The sequence below is a fragment of the Microcaecilia unicolor genome, chromosome 8 (genome assembly GCF_901765095.1).
Source record: "Microcaecilia unicolor chromosome 8, aMicUni1.1, whole genome shotgun sequence".
NCBI lineage: Eukaryota > Metazoa > Chordata > Amphibia > Gymnophiona > Siphonopidae > Microcaecilia > Microcaecilia unicolor.
In genome coordinates this window covers 4,282,360-4,305,207 of record NC_044038.1, presented here as the reverse complement: position 1 = coordinate 4,305,207, position 22,848 = coordinate 4,282,360, and the positions used below count along the sequence as shown (strand labels likewise).

Genomic DNA, 22,848 nt, shown 5'->3' with positions numbered 1-22,848 from the left:
CTTTATCCCTGCCACTTCCAGGGCAGCATAGACCGTAGAAGTCTGCCCGGCACTGGCCTTAGTCTAAAATTTCTGCAGTTGTTGTCAAAGTCCCCGAAAAGCTTCGCTCCGGTCCATCCAAATCTAATTCAGCCTCCGTCAGGGCACAGACCGTAGAAGTCTGCCCGGCACCGACCTTAGTCTAAAATTTCTGAAATTGTTGTCAAAGCCCCCAAAAAGCTTCACTCCAGTCCATCCAAATCTAATTCAGCCTCCGTCAGGGCACAGACCATAGAAGTCAGCCCGGCGCTGGCTTTCATACCCAATCTCCCCTGAATCCGATCCTTCCAAACAGGATTCCTTTGTGTTTGTCCCACTCATTTTTTAATTCAGTTACCATTTTCATCTCCACCACCTCTTGGTCTCTTGGGTTCGTGTGTGTTTGTTTTTTGTTGTTGTTTTTTTTTGGGGGGGGAAGGGAAGAAAAAATACTGAGACTCATGTGCAATTCGCCATCTTTGTTTTCTCAGCTTATGCAGCTGAGTCTCACTTCTCTACATCGGTACTGGTACAATTATACATGTTATATAATGTCTGAAGTAGCCCTCTGTGTTCATTGTATTACAGACCGCTCAGGAGTGTGTAGTGATCTATAAATATACTATAAATGAGAAAAGGAAGGATGAAGGTCATTCAAAATGAGAGAAGGGAAGAGCTACAAAGTCAGACACATTTCTAATAGTGCATGAAAAGGACACGACACAGGTTAAAAGCCTTTTCCTTTTATTATCACAACCGTCTGTCTACATCTGTTTGAAAGTGGCACAGTGATAAACGTGCAAGGCAACATTTCACCCTGTCCTGTGCCAAAATACATGTATTTCTCCTAAATATAGCTTCTTCCTAATAATCAGTTACAAACTGTATTCCATATAAACTGTTAAAAACCCTGACAAATAGGACACCCACCCCATCTAACTATATTAACCACCCTTTTACCCTGCATATGTTCAAATTCACAGCCGGCCCCTCCTCCCTATGACCCTCATTTGCTGTCTCAAACAGGGTCATCTTTACCAACTTACGGCATGCTGGATACTCCTTCAGCTGATGTATTTGTGACTGGAGGGTCATTCCACACTATACTAATTAATTACCTGCCATGTCAGCTCGTTTAACAATGCTACCTGAAAGGAGGTTGGCTTGTGGCAAATGCCAGGCCCCACGTTAGCAAAGGGACAAGCACCACAAGTAAAATCTTGAAGCGGATGCAGTAACCAGTTGGTAATCAGTGAAGGGTTTTTACTACTGCATCATACGTGCCTTTGTCTGAGGAAAAGTCCATTGAACATTATTAATTTCTTTTTTTTTTTTTTTTTGGGGGGGGGGGGGGTTGCCAGATTCTTGAAGCCTGGATTGGCCGCTGTCGAAGACAGGATGCTGGGCTTGATGGACCCTTGGTCTTTTCCCAGTATGGTGGTGCTTATGTGCTTATAAGTCACGTCATGGCACCGGAAGTGGCCATTTAAGTAAAACATCAGGATAGTCTAATTCGGAGGAAAGATGGGCAGCGCAGGGGGTGTCTAACCTCGGTCTTTACCAGGTCAGGGTTTCCACAATGAATATAACATTTCTTAGCATACAATGGAGGTAGTGCAAGAAAACAGATCTCATGCATATTCATTGCAAAAATCCTGAAAACCCAACTGAGGTTGGACACCTCTGGCCCAAAGTCATCCAAACTGTGCAACTACACAGCACCGGGTGGGTCACACAGATAATCGTTCATCAATAAGCCTCCCAGTAAAATGGTCCATGTTTAACATCTGGTAGAGTCAGACTCCCTCTACCTTCAAATCCTACCCAAAGATATAAATCACTTCATTTTTTAATTTAACTTTAAGGAATTCTCAGTCATCCAATCTTCCACTGATGCCAGACAGGCCAACAGGTTCTTCAGAGATCAAGATCAGCTTACAATAGATACTAGATTTCAAATCCCATCACCCCAGGGTACCTCACTGCTCTTGGGAAACCCCCAACCAAGGCACAGTTGTAGGTATGGAAAAGCAAATGCATTAAACCCTGTCTAGGGGGCATCAACGAAACACAACAGCATATGGGCCGAGATCATACTAGATAAAAGACAACACAGAATAAGGAACCAAAGCAGCCCAGAAATGTGGCATCTGAAGTGAGGAAACGAAGAAAAGCAGCAGGTCACTCTTGCTGGACGACCTCTTGTCTTCTCAGTGTACAAAGTTAACTTGTTTGAGTCAGAAGCGATGTTCAATGTTCCAGTCAGTGGGAAAAAGTGAAAAGATACAGGATATCTTAGGAAGCAGGGGAGATGACGCGCAGGCTGACATCGTCTGAAAAATGGGTCATAGCAGATCGCAGGCTGGAAGCTGTCAAGCAATTTTAAAGTGTGGAGCACATTTTCGCAGCAAAATCTAGGAACTTTCACAATTTCTGACACTTTTGCATAATAGAATATTGTCCATAACACTGTGTTAGATTTAAAGGGAAGACAGGTGGCCTAGTCTACATGGACAAAGCAATGAGGCATAACGTTAGTCTACTGAACTAACCGAGACTATTCACATCATTAACAATCGCCCAAGGTGTAGCTTATAAAGGCAATACGGTCTTTAGCTTTAAAGAGGCAAGAAAATCTCCTTTGGTAAGTTTGTGACTGAAAATTTCAGCTAACCGTGAGCATTTCATTTTGTAAAAGTCAGTATAAAACGTTGAAATCCACTCTAAAAAAAAACATATACAAAACAAAAAGAGGTATGAACGAAACACTGAACGTTTTCCAGTACGACCACAAACATCGCTGGCCAAGGCATCCTGAAAGGGTTGACCCTGGGTAGGTCATAGGGTGATCAAATACCAGAAAAGTGTCCAGGAGTCTCAGAATTCATGGCACTGTCTCCCGGAAATTCTGCATAGCTTAGGCCACAGCTGCAGGCTGCATTAGTTTTCAGTTACACCGCCATCAACTTTGTCTGAAAAGACAAAAGTTAAAAAAAAAATCAGTTTGAGCTTTTCTAATGTTTATTAGCAGAACAGCACTGGAGTTCGGGATCCTCAGTGGTAAACAGAGATGCCAAACGTGTGATTGAACTCTGGAATTCGTTGCCAGAAATTGGGGGAGTGGGGTAGGGGCAGTTGGCTTAGCGGGGTTTAAAAAAAAAGATTTGGCCGGCTTTCTAGAGGAAAAGTCCATAGACCGTTGTTAAAATGACTTGGGGAAAATCCACTGCTTTCCAAGTACTTGTGACCTGGATTGGCCACTGTTGGAAACAGGATGCTGGGCTTGATGGACCTTTGGTCTGTCCCAGTATGGCAACACTTATGTACTTGGATTCTGAATGGAATGTTGCTGCACTTTGGGGTTCTATATGGAATGTTGCTGCTCTTTGGGATTCTGAATGGAATGTTGCTACTCTTTGGGATTCTGAATGGAATGTTGCTACTCTTTGAGGTTCTACATGGAATGTTGCTACTATATAGGTTTCTGCCAGATACTTGTGACCTGGATCGGCCACTGTTGGAAACAGGATGCTGGGCTTGATGGACCTTTGGTCTGTCCCAGTGTGGCAATATTTATGTAGGTTACATGAGGTTATTGTTTGCTTAAACAGCTAGTAAATGGCATTATAATTAACCCCCCCCCCCCCAGGTTTATCAGAAAAAGAGACAGCTAACATTTTCACATGGGACAGAAGTGCAGTCAACCGTTAAACCAAAGAAGGATCCCAAAAATAAACACCAGGGGAATCTGGCCAAATATTTTTAAGAAATACAGGCAAACAGAAAATATTGTTCAAGGAGTTTCCTTGTACAAGAGGTGGGGACGGAGCATCGAAGAGCTACTGGTTTGTTTCCAGAAGAAGTTAAGGGGTCCTTTTACTAAGGTGTACTGAAAAATGGCCTGCGGTAGTGCAGACGCGTGTTTTAGGCACACGCAGAATTATTTTTTAGTGCACCTACAAAAAATGCCTTTTTTTTTTTTTTTACTTTTGCCGAAAATGGACATGCGGCAAAATGAAAATCGCCGCGTGTCCATTTTGGGTCCAAGACCTTACCGCAAAGCCATTGACCTAGCGCAGTAAGGTCTCATGCAGAAACCGGGCGGTAATGGTCTACGTGTCAAACTCCACTTGACGGATGTAGCTGCCACGGATCAGAAAAAAATATTTTTCAGCCGCACGTAGCGGACACACGCCAAAATTGAAATTACTGCAAGGGCCATACGGTAACCGGGCAGTAACTCCAATTTGGCGCGTGTTGGGCGCCTACGCAGCTTAGTAAAAGGGCCCCTAAATGTGAAACAGACGCTCCCTGTAGAGGAAACCATGCTATATGTGCCAAGTCCCAGAAAAGAACCCTTTTAGTACAAAAAAGTATATTTGAACTTTTATTAAGATGTGAATTATATCTGGATAGGATATTTAATCTTACTGTAAACCACTTTGAAAATATAAAAAAGCAGTACGGAAGAACCGGAATAGAATAGCAAGTGACATGTCCACCACTGTTCCCTCTGAACTGAGTGGGAGTCCTCCACCTACAGTCCTGCCAGTAGGTGGCGCTGTTTCACTATCACGTTTTCAATAGTAAGGGACAGGTGGGCTCTGCCGGACGCCAGGGAACCTGCCTGTCCCTAGTGATTGAAGCACTAGTAGCACTGACATTTGGAAGATCTTCTGCTCAGCTTACAGGGAACAGTCCACATGCCAGGAAAATCAGGATTTGTTTCAAAATTCTTTGTTTACTTCATAAGATACATCATACAGGCCAGGGGCGTAGCCAGACTTTGGCGGAAGGGGGGTCCAGAGCCCGAGGTGGGGCACATTTTAGCCCCCCCCCCCCCCCCCACTGCTGACACCGCTGCCACCATCAACTTTGCCCCCCCCCCCCCTGCCGACAACCCTCTCGACCCCCCTCCCACCGCCAACGCCTATCTTTGCTGGCGGGGGACCCCAACCCCCGCCAGCCGAGGCCCTCTTCTTCCCGCACAAGGCTTCCTTCTGTTGTACGTGCAGGACATCAGAAACGGAAGCCTTTTGCGAGAAGAAGAGGACCTCGGTTGGCGGGGGTTGGTGTCCCCTGCCAGCAAAGGCAGGTGACGGTGAGAGGGGAGGCGGGTCGAGAGGGTTGTCGGCAGGGGGGTCCAGGGCCAAATCTACAGGGGCCCAGGCCCCACGTAGCTACGCCACTGATACAGGCAATGCACTGACTGCTGATTCCTTAAATCAAGCTCACAAAAATCATTTAGTAGTTGCATCATTTCGGAGTTTCAGTTTTGGAGCGGTATTATGCACTAGGATGTCTGGACCGCTGTATTTGCGATTGAAGGATTCATTAGATAAGTTTAAAAGACAACAAATCTTTTTTTGTTTTATGATGCTTTTGGACTTTGAGGGGGTCTTTTACAAAGGTGTGCTAGCGTTTTTAGAATGCGCTAAAAATAAGCATACGCTAAACGCTAGAGATGTCCATATATTCCTATGGGCGTCTCTAGAGTTTAGCAAGGGCTAATCATTACCACACGTTAAAAACGCTACTGTGCCTTTGTAAAAGACCCCCTTAGTTTGTTAAAAATTCTCTCTTCCTTTTTTTTTCCCTTGGCTCGTCAGTTGGGGCCAGACTGATCAGCGGCAGATATAGATATCTATATGTGATGTGTTTATTTATGCTTCAGAAATTTTTTTTTTTTTTTTCTATTTTAATAATTACGGTGTTCTTTTCATTTTTATTTTATATTGATTTGTAAACCGCTCAGAAGTTCATTCCTATGGGCAGTTTATCAAATTTTATATAAACTTGGGTTCTCAAGCCAGTCCGGCTTTCAGGCTATCCCTAATGAATATGCATGAGCTGGATATGCGTATAATGCATAAAGATCTAGCTCATGCATATTCACCGGGGGTAGCCTGACAACTAGACTGGCTAAGCATGTCCCGAGGACCAGGTTGAAAACCACCGCTTTATACAGTAAAATTAGCCCAGGAGAAAGCAGGTGCCCAGCAACCCCTGCTCCGAGGTCCTTGTGCAGGAAGAACCAGAGCACGGGTCTATCTTTCATGCACCCGAGTGCCAGTCCCACCCCCAGGCACTGCCCATGTAACTCTAGGAAGTTCTACAGGACCTCGTAAAATACCGTTCTATACACTCCGAGTCCCTACTAAAGTTACCTTAAAGGTGATGAGGAAGTGTAATGAAAAGTGCTCACCTCGACAGGTATTTCTTTGGCCAAGATGAACTTTGGTTAACACAATCTCCTGCCCTCGGTCCTTTCTAACTGCTATCCTTATGAACTCAAGAGCCCCATGGAGGTAAACAACTAAATTATTCTCCAGTAAATGCGTCAATCATTAGTTACTCAGGACAAAGGTCTGGGAGTCAGTTTTAAGAGAAGCTGTAAGGGGGAAACTATGGAGTCACTTTGAAATAAACAGAAGATTCATAAAAGAAGAGCAGATGAAGACCAGACTGGCCCATCCGACAGAGATCCATCCATGCAGTAACTGTCAGCCCATGCATCCTACCCAGCTAAGAACATAAGAATACCAATACTGGGTCAGACCGAGGATCCATTTAGGCCAGTATCCTGTTTCCAACAGTGGCCAATCCAGGTCACAAGTACCTAGAACCTCAAAGAGTAAGATTCTGGAATCTTAAACAGTAGCAACATTGTATCTGGCAGAAACCCAAACAGTAGCAACATTCCGGAATTCTAAAGAGTAGCAAGATTCCATGCTACCAATCCCAGCGCAAGCAGTGGGTTCCCCATGTCTTATCTAAATAGCAGATTAAGCAGTAACCCCCAACACCAACACAGTGGGAATCAAACCCACATCCATTGGATTTTCAGAAGGCGTCTGACAAAGTACCTCATGAAAGACTCTGGAGGAAATTGGAGAGTCATGGGATAGGAGGTAGTGTTCTATTGTGGATTAAAAACTGGTTAAAAGATAGAAAACAGAGAGTAGGGTTAAATGGTCAGTATTCTCAATGGAGAAGGGTAGTTAGTGGGGTTCCCCAGGGCTCTGTGCTGGGACCGCTGCTTTTTAACATATTAATAAATGATCTAGAGATGAGAGTAACCAGTGAGGTAATTAAATTTGCTGACGAGTTCTGAACTCAGGATAGAGCTTTGGCAAGGTAGGGAGTCTGCTGTCAACAGCTATGGGAGGGTATGAGGGGGGTTAATGTTGCATTGTTGTACCGTTTCATTAACAAGGGGGGGGGTACCAAATTGGGGGTTGGATGGTCTCTGATGTTTAATCCACAGGTGTTAACTTTTATGATGAGGGGTGGATAATTGTTATACAAGCTTGAAGACAAATGGGTCTTTTTGACCACTATTGTGTGTATCCTGCTTTCACACGTGAGCGTGTTTCCTTTCTTGAAAAGCTTTTCTATTTGTGAAATGCTAATATTGGTTTGTTGTCAATAAAAAATGTTGAACCATAAATTTGCTGACGACACAAAGTTATTCAAAGTTGTTAAATTGCGAGAGGATTGTGAAAAATTACAAGAAAGCCTTACGAGACTGAGAGACTGGGAGTCTAAATGGCAGATGACGTTTAATGTGAGCAAGTGCAAAGTGATGCAGGTGGGAAAGAGGAACCCGAATTATAGCAACGTCATGCAAGGTTCCACGTTAGGAGTCATGGACCAAGAAAGGGATCTCGACGTCGTTGTTGATGATACGTTGAAACCTTCTGCTCAGTGTGCTGTAGCGCCTAAGAAAGCAAATAGAATGTTGGGTATTATTAGGAAAGGAATGGAAAACAAAAATGAGGATGTTTTAATGCCTTTGTATCGCTCCATGGTGCGACCACACCTCGAATATTGTGTTCAGTTCTGGTCGCCGCTTCTCAAAAAAGATATAGTGGAATTAGAAAAGGTGCAGAGAAGGGCGAAGAAAATGATAAAGGGGATGGGACAACTTCCCTATGAGGAAAGGCTAAAGCGGCTAGGGCTCTTCTGTTTGGAGAAGAGTTGGCTGAGGGGAGATATGATACAGGTCTATAAAATAGTGAGTGGAGTGGAACAGGTAGATGTGAATCGATTGTTTACTCTTTCCAAAAATACTAGGACTAGGGGGCACACAATGAAGCTGCAAAGTAGTAAATTTAATACGAATCGGAGAAAATGTTTCTTCACTCAATGTGTAATTAAACTCTGGAATTCGCTGCCAGAGAATGTGGTAAAGGCGGTTAGCTTAGCTGGGTTTTAAAAAGGTCTGGACGGCTTCCTAAAGGAAAAGTCCATAAACCATTATTAAATTGACTTGGGGAAAATCCACTGCTTATTTCTGGGATTAGCAACATAAAATGTATTGAACTTTTTGGGGATCTTGCCAGGTACTTGTGACCTGGATTGGCCACTGTTGGAAACAGGATACTGGACTTGATGGACCTTTGGTCTGTCCCAGTATGGCAACACTTATGTACTTATGTACTTGGGATTCTGAATGGAATCTTGCCACTCTTTGGGGTTCTAAATGGAATGTTGCTACACTTTGAAATTCTACATGGAATCTTGTTATTCTTTAGAATTATAGAATCTTGCTACTCTTTGGGGTTCTGCCAGGTACTTGTGATCTGGATTGGCCACTGTTGGAAACAGGATGCTGGGCTTGATGGACCTTTGGTCTGTCCCAGTGTGGCAATACTTATGTACTTACGTTATGTATGCTAAATTCAGAGCACAGAGCCCTAATCCCTACACCAACCACCTATCTGACCTTCAGGCATTAATGATTCACTCATTTACTTGTTAACTTCGTTACTGATTCCAGAACCTGATCTGGGCAAGTGTAGAAAGCCGCAGTGCAGACAGCGTCACAGCCGCAGTTCCTGCTCTGTAGACTCCAGCAGATTTTGGTTCTCACCTTTTGGGACAAATTTCAGCGAGCTGCTGAATATTCAGAACCGGGACTGGCCGTCCTTCGGCCCATCATTGATGAATTCATGACCCAGCCCGTTCCCACACTTTCCGCAGGACACCTTCAAAACGCAGCACAGAGAACAACAGAGGTTTATATCAGCTGTCATGCTCAGTATCAAAATTATTTCACAGTATGTTTACACTTCAGTTCTTGATATCCCACTTTTCTGGAGTTCAATCAAGTCTGTTTACGTTACAAAGCTAAATAACAAAAGTGAGGGAAGGGGAAGAGAGGACAGTGAAGAAGAAAAGTAGAGGAAAAAAATTCTTATGAGAAAAGCACAAGAACTTTTTGGAGGTCTCCTCTCGTGGTTTCCACTCTATTTGCAATCTTTGTGTCATCCACAAAAAGGCAAACTTTTCCTTCTAACCCTTCTATGTGAGTTTACCTTGTTGGGCAGACTGGATGGATCACACAGGTCTCTACCTTGAATACTATGTGCAATTCTGGTCACCACTTCTCAAAAAAGATATAGTGTTATTAGAAAAGGTACAGAGAAGGGCAACAAAAATGATTAAGGGGATGGGGCGACTTAGCGGCTAGGGCTCGTCAGCTTGGAGAAAAGACAGCTAAGGGGAGATATGATAGAGCTCTATAAACTAACGAGTGAAGTGGAACAGGTAGACATGAATCGTTTGTTTACTCTTTCCAAAAATACTAGGACTAGAGGGCATTAAATTAAGCTAGAAAGTAGTACGTTTAAAATAAATTGGAGAAAATATTTCTTCATGAATGTGATAAAACCAGTTAGCTTGGCGGGGTTTAAAAAAAGGTTTGGCTAGCTTCATAGTAACATAGTAAATGACGGCAGAAAAAGACCTGCATGGTCCATCCAGTCTGCCCTACAAGATAAACTCATATGTGCTACTTTTTGTGCATACCTTACCTTGATTTGTACCTGTCCTTTTCAGGGCACAGACCGTGTAGGTCTGCCCAGCACTATCCCTGCCTCCCGCCACCGGCTCTGCCACCCAATCTCGGCTAAACTCCTTAGGATCCATTCCTTCTGAAAAGGATTCCTTTATGTTTATCCCACGCGTGTTTGAATTCTGTTACCGTTTTCACTTCCTAGCAAAAATCTATAAGCCATTATTAAGATGGACTCGGGGAAAATCCACTGCTTATTTCTGAGATAAGCAGCATAAAATGTATTGAGCTTTTCTGGGATCTTGCCAGGTATTTGTGACCTGGATTGGCCACTGTTGGAAACAGGATGCTGGGCTTGATGGACCTTAGGTCTGTCCCAATATGGCAACATTTATGTACTTATATAATTTCATTTTGCATTAAATTAAAAGTGAAAGTTTCCCCTTAACCCACAATCATGGAGTCACCTTCCACTCTGATCTAAAAAAAAAAACAAAACAAAACAAAAAAACACACTGCAGACTAGATGGCCCATGCGGGTCCTTTTCTGCCGTCATCTACTATGTTACTATGTTATGTTAAAAAAAACTCTTATTTTCAGCTTTCTCAAGTCTGCCTGCAAGTCCAGAAATGCTGGTTTTCAAAGGTAAACCCCATAGAGAGTTTTAAAATCCTTTCCAAATCCTGTGCACCAGTACAAAACAAGCCAGGCAGATGACCTGCAGGGATTTCAAAGTGGCCCACCCTAACCAGCGAGAACTGTCACAAGGGTTTTCTAGCAGGTTTTACAGGCAACGAATTTAAAGACGGCTGTTTTAACTTGCCCACATCCCAAAAGTTATGTTGGAGCAGAGGAGTTGCTTGCGAACCACAGATTCCAAGATTCAAATTTCACTTCTCCCACGGACACCAGCTGCTTCACCCTTCACTGCCTCAGATACAACTAAGATTGTGAGCTCAGTTGGGGAGAAAATAACTCAGATACCCGAATGTAACTTGCCTTTGATTTTGGATTTGAAAAAAGGCAAACCTGTTTACTCGTGAGGGTGAAAACTGCCTCTATGAATAGTTTGAAAGTCTCCAATTCAAGAAAAAGTGCCTTTAGTTTACTGGAGTAGGTTTAGGAGAATTTTTGGACAAATCCAACTGGTTAGGTTCACTGAAAATTTTCCTAAAGATACCCAGCTAAAATTAACCAGTTGTATAATCCACTCTATGGGTTTTTTTTTCATGTAGTAACATATGATTTCTTTGACTGGGTAACTAGAGAGTTGGATCGAGGGAGAGCACGAGATGTGGTGTATTTAGATTTTAGCAAAGCCTTTGACACGGTTCCACAGAGATGACTAATAAATAAACTGAGTGCCCTCGGAATGAGTCCTAAAGTGACTGACTGGGTTGGGAGATGGTTGAGTGGAAGGCGACGCAGGACAGTGGTAAATGGAGCTCATTCTGAGGAAAAGGACGTCACCAGTGGTGAGTGCATCCTGCAGTAAACCCTTTAAACACCTTGGCTTAGTAAAAGGACCCCTAATTCTTTCCAGCAAGGGGATTTCTGTCACAGTTTTGATTGGTCTATATTCTTTTGTCAATCAGATATAAGGTGCATTAGGATATCATTTGCACTGCTGGTGCTTGTATGGGAAGACATAAAGCCTGTGTAAGAACATTAGTCTTCGTACGCTCAAAATCACAAAAAACACAGCGAAGATGGCACAAGAATATGGTCTCAAGACGATGTTGAAAAGTCCAAATTTATTGTGTGTCTCTAAAGACAAGACCGTGCCTCAGGAGTCTTTAAAGTCTAAATTAAAACACATAAATTTATTTATTTATTGCATTTGTATCCCACATTTTCCCACTTCTTTGCAGGCTCAATGTGGCTTACAATACATCATGGATAGCGGAAGTAAGGAGAGAATAGACGTTTGGTATTACAGGATTTTGGGTTACATGATAATGAAAAACATGATAATAATATAACAAGAGAACATTTTAAGACAGTTTTGGATACATGTGGGGGAGTTCACATGTGTTAATCTTTGTGGTATGTGCGAGATTTACCCTGACATAAATAGCTTAAAATATCAGCAAGTGTATACACTCAAAATGAAATAAAACTATACAAAAGACACAATCAGATAAATAATTAGCATCAAGATCAAAAAGGTAAAACAAACATATCATAAGCTATTTACGTTTTTAAATTTTTTTTTTGTTACATTTGTACCCTGTGCTTTCCCACTCATGGCAGGCTCAATGCGGCTTACATGGGGCAATGGAGGGTTAAGTGACTTGCCCAGAGTCACAAGGAGCTGCCTGTGCCTGAAGTGGGAATTGAACTCAGGTCCTCAGTTCCCCAGGACCAAAGTCCACCACCCTAACCACTAGGCCACTCCTCCACTTGCTACTATTTGAGATTCTACATGGAATGTTCCTATTCCACTAGCAACATTCCATGTAGAAGTCGGCCCTTGCAGATCACCAATGTGGCCGCGCAGGCTTCTGCTTCTGTGAGTCTGACGTCCTGCACGTACGTGTAGGACGTCAGACTCACAGAAACAGAAGCCTGCGCGGCCTTCTACATGGAATGTTGCTAGTGGAATAGCAACATTCCATGTAGAATCTCCAATAGTAGCAACATTCCATGTAGAATCTCCAATAGTATCTATTTTATTTTTGTTACATTTGTACCCTGCGCTTTCCCACTCATGGCAGGCTCAATGCGGCTTACATGGGGCAATGGAGTGTTAAGTGACTTGCCCTGAATTTTGACTCCTGAGGCAAACACGGCCGTGTCGAGTCTCTAGAGCTGCACAATAAATTTGGACTTTTCGACATAGTCTTGAGACCATATTCTTAAGACATAAAGCCTTAGATGCACAATCTTCAGTGTTCACTAGCCAGTCCCTAAGACTGATCAGAAAGACATCAGGGGCTCAGCACTCTGCTTGGATCCAAGACTTCCACATAAAGTAAGCCCCAGAGATTTTTTTTGCCACGTAGCACCACCTGGGAGAAACCACTTTCTGACCAGGCCTTAAGTGAATGCTGCTATCCCAAAGCCCAGTCCGGATCCTCGCTCAAGCCTTACCTTCAAGGCTCTTTTATAGCCGTGGTCCTGGTGCTTTGAAACACTATCAGGCTGAATGGTCTCAGTGAACGCTGGCCAGGGAGAGGAGTGCAGATACTTAGAACGACTAGAAAACAGCTCGTAGCCACATTTGCTGCAGACGTAAATACCTGAGAGACAAGGAGACAGACTGGAATTATTGAACAAACTAGTCAAAAAGGCCCGTTTCTGACACAAATGAAAACCGGCACTAGCAAGGTTTTCCTCGGAGTGTGTATGTTTGAGAGAGAGAGTGTGTGTGAGAGATGGAGTGTGTGTGTCATAGAGAGAATGAGAGAGAGACAGAGACAGCATGTGTGTGCGTTTGTGTGAGAGACAGAGTGTCTGTGTGTGTGTGACAGAGAGATAGTGTGTGATAGATGGGGAGTGTGTCAGAGAGAGTATAAGTGACAGACAGTGAGTGAGTGTGAACCCCCATCCCCCTCTCGCAGGGCCCCCCTCCCCACCTCTCTGGTCTCAGGACCCCCTCCCCACCTCCCTCTCCCCTGCCCCCCCTGCAGCTACCCATGTCCAGTGACCCTCCCCTCCTCCCCTGGCGCATCAAACCCCCTCGCCACCCGCAGCTGCCAGTGGTAACGGTGTCTGGCTGTTGCTGCTTCCCCTGTTGAGCAGCAGCGGCCGCTACAAAAAGAAAAGAAGTGATAAATATTTTTAAACCCAGCCCAAATCATTCGCAAATGCCCGAGTCTTACAACGCAGTCTCTGCAGCCGCTCCTCCTCTCGCCTGTCATGTCACTGTGCTCCTCCGGGGTCTTACTCCAGGGGCAGTGACATGGAGGCGAGAGGAGAAGCGGCTGCAGAGACTGCGTTATAAGACTCGGGCATTTGCGAATGATTTGGGCTGGGTTTAAAAACATTTATCACTTCTTTTCTTTTTGTAGCGGCCGCTGCTGCTCAACAGGAGAAGCAGCAGCGGCCGGACAGCGTTACTACTGGCATCTGTGGGTGGCGATGGGGTTTGATGCGCCGGGGGTGTGTGTGTTGATGTGCCGGGGGGGAGGGATTTGTGTGGTGCTGCGCTTGTAGTTTTTTTGATGTGACGCTCCCTGCCACTTGCTCCGAAGTGGCAGGGAGCAGTGCACTGACAGCTGATTCCCAGGCAGGGGGAGGAGTAGGGAAACGCGTGTTTCCCTACTCCTCCCCCTGCCTGGGAATCAGCTGTTAGTGACGTCATCCTGGCTACGGAGCCTAGCTCAGCAACTCCAGGAGCCACGGACACAGGCAGTCCCACATTAGAACGTCGGTGGTGAGAATTATTATATAGGATTGTTGTATTCTACAGAAACAACGGAAAGCGTCAGAATATGCCAGTAAACACCAGAGACACTCAATTCTAATCTACTGTGATAGAGGCTTGTTTCTAAACAAAAAATAGCCATCTATCCATACTTTGGAGTTGATGAATCAGCAGTTCGGACAGGCCCAGCTCCCTGTGTTTATGTGTAGTGCTACAGATCAGCATCTTCTGTTCATGGTAGCCAGCAACACATCAAGGAGCAAGAAGTGGGGTCTGTAGCTTCTGGGCTCAGGGGAATACATGCCCCCCCAGCGCTCCTTTTTTCTGTGGCATGGACTGGCTCTCTACTTAAATCAAAACCAAGGTCTGCTACAGGAAGCAAAGTGGAATTACTCCTTAATACGCAACAGGATACGGCAACATTACCACATGCCCGATTGCTAATTCACCTTCATAGAAAGTGACGTTTGTCAGGGTAAATGTGAGAAAATAAAATACCAGAGTATTGCTTCAAATTCAGAACGGAGCAAGCTAGTGCAGCATAATGACCAAGGCCCTGCATGTGCAAGAGGAACATTAGAAGAAAGCAGAAATGCAGCAGTTACACCATAAGCACATAAGTATTGCCACACTGGGACAGACCAAAGGTCCATCAAGCCCAGCATTCTGTTTCCAACAGTGGTCAATCCAGGTCACAAGTACCTGGCAGAAACCCAAAGAGTAGCAACATTCCAGAACCTCAAAGAGAACCAAGATTCAATGCAGAAACCCAAACAGCAGCAACATTCCATGTAGAACCCCAAAGAGTAGCAAGATTATAGAATTCTAAAGAGTAACAAGATTCCATGCAGAATCCCAAGTACATAAGTGTTACCATACTGGGGACAGACCAAAGGTCCATCAAGCCCAGCATCCTGTTTCCAACAGTGGCCAATCCAGGTCACAAGTACCTGGCAGAAACCCAAAGAGTAGCAACATTCCATGTAGAACCCCAAAGAGTAGCAAGATTCAAAATTCTAAAGAATAACAAGATTCCATGCAGAATTTCAAAGTGTAGCAACATTTCATTCAGAATCCCAAGTACATAAGTATTTAAGTGTTAACATACTGGGACAGACCAAAGGTCCATCAAACCCAGCATCCTGTTTCCAACAGTGGCCAATCCAGGTCACAAATATCAGTCTTCCTCCTCCACTTTGCACAACTGCAGCAGAAGCAGCCCCAGCACCCTCCCACAGAAAAAAAAAATGCCTGGGCAGATTGCTTTATACTTATATGAATGCATCCTTCCTGCATATAGCTATCGGGAGGTGCACAATCTTACAAAGAACCTCAAAATTAAAGTTTTTGCATACAGTATTAATTTCCATACAAATTATTGAAATGGGGTCGTCCTCCCTCATCCCATTTCAGTAAAGCTGTAAACAAACGATCAGCAAGATGCTTAGCCCATAGGAATACATTGGCGTCTTTAGCGTTTAGCGCACGCCTATTTTTAACGCGAGCTAAAAAAGCCAGCACACATACATAAAAGACCCCCTTTAACCTCTAAAGAGCAGTTTTGCAAAGCCATTTCCCCACCAGGGATTTTGTTTGTTTGTTTTCTTAATTGCCCACCTTGTAATTCAGCTAAAAGTATATGTATTCTTTTGCAACACTTACACTGCATTTTGGTAGAGTCATTTCTAGGGCGGGATTAGGCTGGCCACAAAGAAAGAAGGTGAAAATATCTGTGGCTACTTTTTCACTAGGCAATTTTTAAAAGGAACTTTTCTTTTGAGAAATGGTGCAAAATCTACAGACTTGACACATGTTCAGAGTTTTGAGAATGGCCTCTTTAATATTAAGATGCTGATTTCAGAGATAAGGCAGTAGTACAAACATGGAACAGGATTAGTGCAGCAGATATGAGATCTGGCATGGTGGCACAGTGAGCTTAGCTGACCCTCCTGTCAGGAGACAGACTGGGAGAGGTTGGAAAAGGGGTTTCTGCACATCCTCCCATGCCTGCATGCATAGGCAATTGCCTTATGGAAGTGGGCCACTGATCTAAACAAGCCCCTGTCCTCTCAAAGGCGCATGGGTTTACAGACCAGGCATATCATCCCATCTGTCCTGGTGGCTTTGAAGGGACTTACTACTGCTGCTGCTGTGTTTGTATGAATTGCAGATATGGTTCATCATGCAGCACCGAGAGAGACATTGGCTGCTATTGCACAAGGTCTGAAGCAATAAAGAATGTAAGCTTCATCACTGTAAGATGGGAAGGGGGTAGGAGAGAGAGAGGAGGGAGCAGAAACAGGATCCTTGTACCGGAGCCTATTTTTGGCCACAATCCACCCCTAGCAGCAGGAGACTTTTGTAACATTTTGCTGCACGTTCCTTGCACCGAAAACATACACAGCACCCCTCTCCCCAAGCATCACGTCACCTTACCAGGCTCAAAGTGATTCTGGAAAACTTCTCCACCAAAGAAGGAACAGAACGACATGTCGGTGGCCACTACCAGATCTGAAAAACTAAAAAAACAATAATGCAGGAAACTCAATATTTCACAAAATAAAATGTAACTGTACAGTACTACATGGAATCACATGTAATACAACTCTCGACACTGTTCACCACACCGAGCATATGATGCCCAAAGGACCTTCACACATACCAAGGCACGAAGCACCTCACAGCTAGAGGCTCTGAGTTCAAATCCAGGCACTGAGCTGTCAACTTCCAGCAGAGTGACACGACTCAGAGCTCACGTGCTGCTTGCAAAAAGGAACAGGACGTCTACAGCCTGAGGGCTGGGGCCACACTGGGAACTTGGGAAGTGGAAGGGGAGCAGACTCCGCCCCTGGAGGTGGGAGAACAAAGCTGATTGGCTGCATTGCAATGAGACATACGGAAGTATTGATTACAGCCTGGGCACTGGGCAGGGGTTGGAAAGCCGGCTCCGCCCCCAAAGTAGGTGGAGAGGAGAAAGGCAGGATCTCACTGGATGATGGGCTCGCTCCTCCCCTGTCCCGCCCACTCTGTCGCAGCAGTACTGCAAGCAGTAGCCGCGAAGATCAAGGAGGTTATTTTATTTATTTATTGGGATTTAGTAACCGCCTTTATGAAGAGATTCACCCAAGGCGGAGTGCAGTAGGTACAGTTTAACATCGATTGAGAATAGGAGACGGCATAAGCCTATCTGGCCCATTATGGGGGCTGAAGCCAGTAGGCGGAGCTTGCCGCCATATTGGTTCACCCAAAACGACCAAATGCTATTGAATGAAAACACTAGCAAAAGCTTATCCTCCTATATAATAAAAGGCATCTCCAACATTCTGAAGCTGACTGCATGGCTGAGGCATTCCTGCTCTCTGTATCCATCTCCTGAATTGACATCACGTACTTCCAGGTTCGTCACAAGCAGAAGTGACCAATCACACGAGGTTTCTCGGCTTCAGAATGTTGGAGGTGCATTCTATTAAATAGGATTGGTCAGTTCCTTTCCTATATAATAAAAGGCACCTCCAACATTCTGAAGCTGACTGCATGTCTGAGGCATTCCTGCTCTCTGTATCCATCTCCTGAATTGACATCACGTACTTCCGGGTTCGTCACAAGCAGAAGTGACCAACCACACGAGGTTTCTCGGCTTCAGAATGTTGGAGGTGCATTCTGTTAAATAGGATTGGTCAGTTCCTTTCCTGTATAATAAAAGGCACCTCCAACGTTCTGAAGCTGACTGCATGGCTGAGGCATTCCTGCTCTCTGTATCCATCTCCTGAATTGACATCACGTACTTCCGGGTTCGTCACAAGCAGAAGTGACCAACCACACGAGGTTTCTCGGCTTCAGAATGTTGGAGGTGCATTCTGTTAAATAGGATTGGTCAGTTCCTTTCCTATATAATAAAAGGCACCTCCAACATTCTGAAGCTGACTGCATGGCTGAGGCATTCCTGCTCTCTGTATCCATCTCCTGAATTGACATCACGTACTTCCGGGTTCGTCACAAGCAGAAGTGACCAACCACACGAGGTTTCTGGGCTTCAGAATGTTGGAGGTGCATTCCATTAAATAGGATTGGTCAGTTCCTTTCCTATATAATAAAAGGCACCTCCAACATTCTGAAGCTGACTGCATGGCTGAGGCATTCCTGCTCTCTGTATCCATCTCCTGAATTGACATCACGTACTTCCAGGTTCGTCACAAGCAGAAGTGACCAATCACACGAGGTTTCTCGGCTTCAGAATGTTGGAGGTGCATTCTATTAAATAGGATTGGTCAGTTCCTTTCCTATATAATAAAAGGCACCTCCAACATTCTGAAGCTGACTGCATGTCTGAGGCATTCCTGCTCTCTGTATCCATCTCCTGAATTGACATCACGTACTTCCGGGTTCGTCACAAGCAGAAGTGACCAACCACACGAGGTTTCTCGGCTTCAGAATGTTGGAGGTGCATTCTGTTAAATAGGATTGGTCAGTTCCTTTCCTGTATAATAAAAGGCACCTCCAACGTTCTGAAGCTGACTGCATGGCTGAGGCATTCCTGCTCTCTGTATCCATCTCCTGAATTGACATCACGTACTTCCGGGTTCGTCACAAGCAGAAGTGACCAACCACACGAGGTTTCTCGGCTTCAGAATGTTGGAGGTGCATTCTGTTAAATAGGATTGGTCAGTTCCTTTCCTATATAATAAAAGGCACCTCCAACATTCTGAAGCTGACTGCATGGCTGAGGCATTCCTGCTCTCTGTATCCATCTCCTGAATTGACATCACGTACTTCCGGGTTCGTCACAAGCAGAAGTGACCAACCACACGAGGTTTCTCGGCTTCAGAATGTTGGAGGTGCATTCTATTAAATAGGATTGGTCAGTTCCTTTCCTGTATAATAAAAGGCACCTCCAACGTTCTGAAGCTGACTGCATGGCTGAGGCATTCCTGCTCTCTGTATCCATCTCCTGAATTGACATCACGTACTTCCGGGTTCATCACAAGCAGAAGTGACCAACCACACGAGGTTTCTCGGCTTCAGAATGTTGGAGGTGCATTCTATTAAATAGGATTGGTCAGTGCCTTGAAGCACAGCCAGAGCTCAGCGCCCTGCACAGTAATGCTCAGACTAGGGTTACCATTTTTTGTCCTTATAAAAAGAGGACACTTGCCCTGCCCCTTTCACAACCCCTGTCCCGCCCCTTCCACTCCCCTGCCCCTTTCACACCCTCGCCCCGCCCCTGACGCATATTCCCCTCCTCCCCCAATCACCTTGCCTCCCCCCTGTCATCTCCACTCCCCCCCCCGTCACCTCCCCTCCCCTTACTCTACTATCCCTGGTGGTCTAGAGGTACCTCTTCAGGGCAAGAAAGAGCCCCTTCTTTCCTGCCCGGAGCGCTGCTGCCAGCTGCCCTGCATCCTGTGGTGAATCCAGCTCTCAGCGTTTCAAAATGGCTGCCGAGAGTTGAAGTCTCGCGAGACTGCTGCAACTCTCGGCCGCCAATTTGAAACACCGAGAGCCGGACTCACAGTATGCAGGGCAGCTAGCAGCATTGCTCCGGGCAGGAAGAGGGGGCTCTTTCCTGCCCCGAAGACGAAGAGGTAACTCTAGACCACCAGGGATAGTAGAGTAAGGGGAGGGGAGTCCCGTGCTCGCCCCTGCCAGCCAACCCGTTTGTCCAGAAATCCGGGCAAACGGGCAGGCTGGCCAAATCCGTCCGGACGCCTGGACATATCCTCAAAAAGAGGACATGTCCGGGTAAATCCGGACGTATGATAACCCTAGCTCAGACACCAGAGAGAGAGGGGGGGCTGACACCAGAGAGAGGGAGGGCGGTATTTCTGTCACACACACACACACACTCTCTCTCACACAGTCAATGTCTTTCTCTCACTCTCACACACTGTCTCTTACACACTCTATGTCTCACATTTTATCACATTCACTCTCTATGTTTCACAGTCACTCACACACTCTCTTGGTCTCATACACTCAGTCTCACAGAGAGTCTGTGTCTCACACACACTCTCTTGCACACACTGTATCTGTGTGAAACACTCTCTCTCTCTCTCACACTGGGTCTCACATACACACTTGTACACACTCTCATTCTCACACACACTCTCTCTCTCACAGACACACTCACACCCAGACTCACTCTCTCTCTCTCACACACACACTCGCACATTCACTCTCTCTCTCACACACAGTCACTCTCACATACACTCTCTCAAACATACACACTCTGAGGAAAACCATGCTAGCGCCCGTTTCATTTGTGTCAGAAACGGGCCTTTTTTACTAGTTAGAAATAAGAGACTGCCTATGTGTGATCCATCTGTAAAAAGTCTAAAGCTGCTCCAGTTAGATAGGCAGTGCCTTAAAAGATGGAAGATGAGGGATTTTTTTAAAGCTTCACATATCTAGATATATTTTAGTTAGTTAGTTAGTTAGTTAGTTAGTTAGTTAGTTAGTTAGTTAGTTAGTTAGTTAGACTTTTCTCACACCTTTTCAGTAGTAGCTCAAGGTGAGTTACAGTCAGGTACACTGGGTATATCATGAAATAAAAGTGAACATCACTTAAACAGCTTAAAAGAGTATTCTAGCTGGTAGAAACAGCAGTAATAAACTCTGTATTCTGAGTGGAATGAGATTATCTTTAAACACGGTGAAGATACAGAGTTTTTAGTGTGACCACCATGCGTTCAAAAATGTATGCACTGTAAAATTACCATTATTTGGGGTGGGGGGAAGGGGTACCAGCTTACTGTTAATGTCACAGTGACACAGGCTTTTGTAAGCAATAACTTGAATTTGAATAATTTGTATTTGATAGTATGATAATTTACAGATAATTTCTTTAATAAGATTTTGGATCGGAATGGCAATCATGGGCAAGGTGTCGTTATCCAGACGCCGTGTGAACAAGATTTCAGAGCAAAGGCGATAGTGGCTGCCTATCACCCCAAGAACTGGAAAATCAGTGCTGTGAAGAAAATTGGTGTGACTGCAGAATTCTGACAATGACATTATTTTACTGTGTTTTAGCATGAACATTTTTAACATACAAAGATCGCTAGGTAAATTTCAGTAGCATCAACGTACCTTAAGATAATTAAATGTTGTTTCATAGAAATACGTAAGTATGATGACTAATTACTACTACTACTATTTAGCACTTCTATAGCGCTACAAGGCGTACGCAGCGCTGTACAAACATAGAAGAAAGACAGTCCCTGCTCAAAGAGCTTACAATCAAATAGACAAAAAATAAAGTAAGCAAATCAAATCAATTAATGTGTACAGGAAGGAGGAGAGGAGGGTAGGTGGAGGCGAGTGGTTACGAGTCAAAAGCAATGTTAAAGAGGTGGGCTTTCAGTCTAGATTTAAAGGTGGCCAAGGATGGGGCAAGACGTAGGGGCTCAGGAAGTTTATTCCAGGCGTAGGGTGCAGCGAGACAGAATTAATTAAGTTAAATTTCTAAGTGAAATTCAAAGTGGTTGCTCAGAAAACTGCAAAAAATTATAGAGGGTTACTTTGTTTCCCTCACCCTGTAATTTAGTCAGTGGTGGTCAATGTTCATAAAACCACTGACCGTAGCTGGCTCAATACTGACCCAAACAGATTTCTCTCCCAAAAAGCACTGAAAGGCACACAGAGTTGGTTTAACATTAAAGTCACTTTATTGTGGCCTGTGATAGAGAATCTGAATTTAAATCGCCGGTGTGTCCTCTTGTATTTCTTTTTTCTCCTTCACCAGATGCTTCTTCTGAGGACCCTAAACACAGACCGAGAAGAGACTTGTCAGAACAGTTCCAGTTCCACCACAATTATCTAAGCAAGCGTACACAATCACACACAATTACAGCCTGTTCTAGAACTGTTGCAGAGCCTCTGACAATCACATTCAAGCCATGTGGGTACAAGAATGTTTGCACTGGAGGAAATGTCCATAGTCCGCTATTGAGACAGACATGGGGAAAGCCACTGCTTGTTCCTGGGATTGGTAGTATGGAATCTTTCTACTCTTTGAGATTCCGGAATCTTGCTACTCTTTGGGATTCCAGAATGTTGCTGCTCTTTGGGATTCTGGAATCTTACTACTCTTTGGGATTTTGGAATGTTGCTGCTCTTTGGGATTCTGGAATCTTGCTACTCTTTGGGATTCCGGAATGTTGCTGCTCTTTGGGATTCTGGAATCTTGCTACTCTTTGGGATTCTGGAATGTTGCTGCTCTTTGGGATTCTGGAATCTTGCTACTCTTTGGGATTCTGGAATGTTGCTGCTCTTTGGGATTCTGGAATCTTGCTACTCTTTGGGATTCCGGAATGTTGCTGCTCTTTGGGATTCTGGAATCTTGCTACTCTTTGGGATTCTGGAATCTTGTTAGTCTATGGGACTCCGGAATCTTGCTAGTCTTTGGGATTCCGGAATTTTGTCCTGGGATTGGTAGTATGGAATCTTTCTACTGTTTGGGATTCCAGAGCTCTTTGGGATTCTGGAATCTTGCTACTCTTTGCGATTCTGGAATGTTGCTGCTCTTTGGGATTCTGGAATCTTGCTAGTCTTTGGGATTCCAGAATTTTGTACTGGGATTGGTAGTATGGAATCTTTCTACTCTTTGAGATTCCGGAATCATGCTACTCTTTGGGATTCCAGAATGTTACTGCTCTTTTGGAT

At 44.5% G+C, this 22,848-nt stretch overlaps 2 protein-coding genes across 2 annotated transcripts in view; both read right to left on the bottom strand.

Moving 5' to 3' along the window:
- Positions 1-1,869: 1,869 nt before the first annotated feature.
- MSRB1 (methionine sulfoxide reductase B1) lies at positions 1,870-16,982 on the bottom strand. The gene is made up of 5 exons (XM_030212522.1): positions 16,850-16,982; positions 16,624-16,706; positions 12,912-13,060; positions 8,894-9,008; positions 1,870-2,990 (listed from the first exon to the last, which is right to left on the bottom strand). The coding sequence occupies exons 2-5, from the start codon at positions 16,676-16,678 to the stop codon at positions 2,959-2,961; spliced, it is 351 nt and encodes a 116-aa protein (XP_030068382.1). The 5' UTR covers positions 16,679-16,706; positions 16,850-16,982; the 3' UTR covers positions 1,870-2,958.
- Positions 16,983-21,828: 4,846 nt separating this feature from the next.
- RPL3L (ribosomal protein L3 like) overlaps positions 21,829-22,848 on the bottom strand; it is a 29,866-nt gene continuing 28,846 nt past the window's right edge. Inside the window, exon 10 of the mRNA XM_030211892.1 lies at positions 21,829-21,946. Within this exon, the coding sequence (XP_030067752.1) occupies positions 21,881-21,946 (66 nt within the window). The 3' untranslated portion in view covers positions 21,829-21,880. The remainder of the gene's footprint in view (positions 21,947-22,848) is intronic.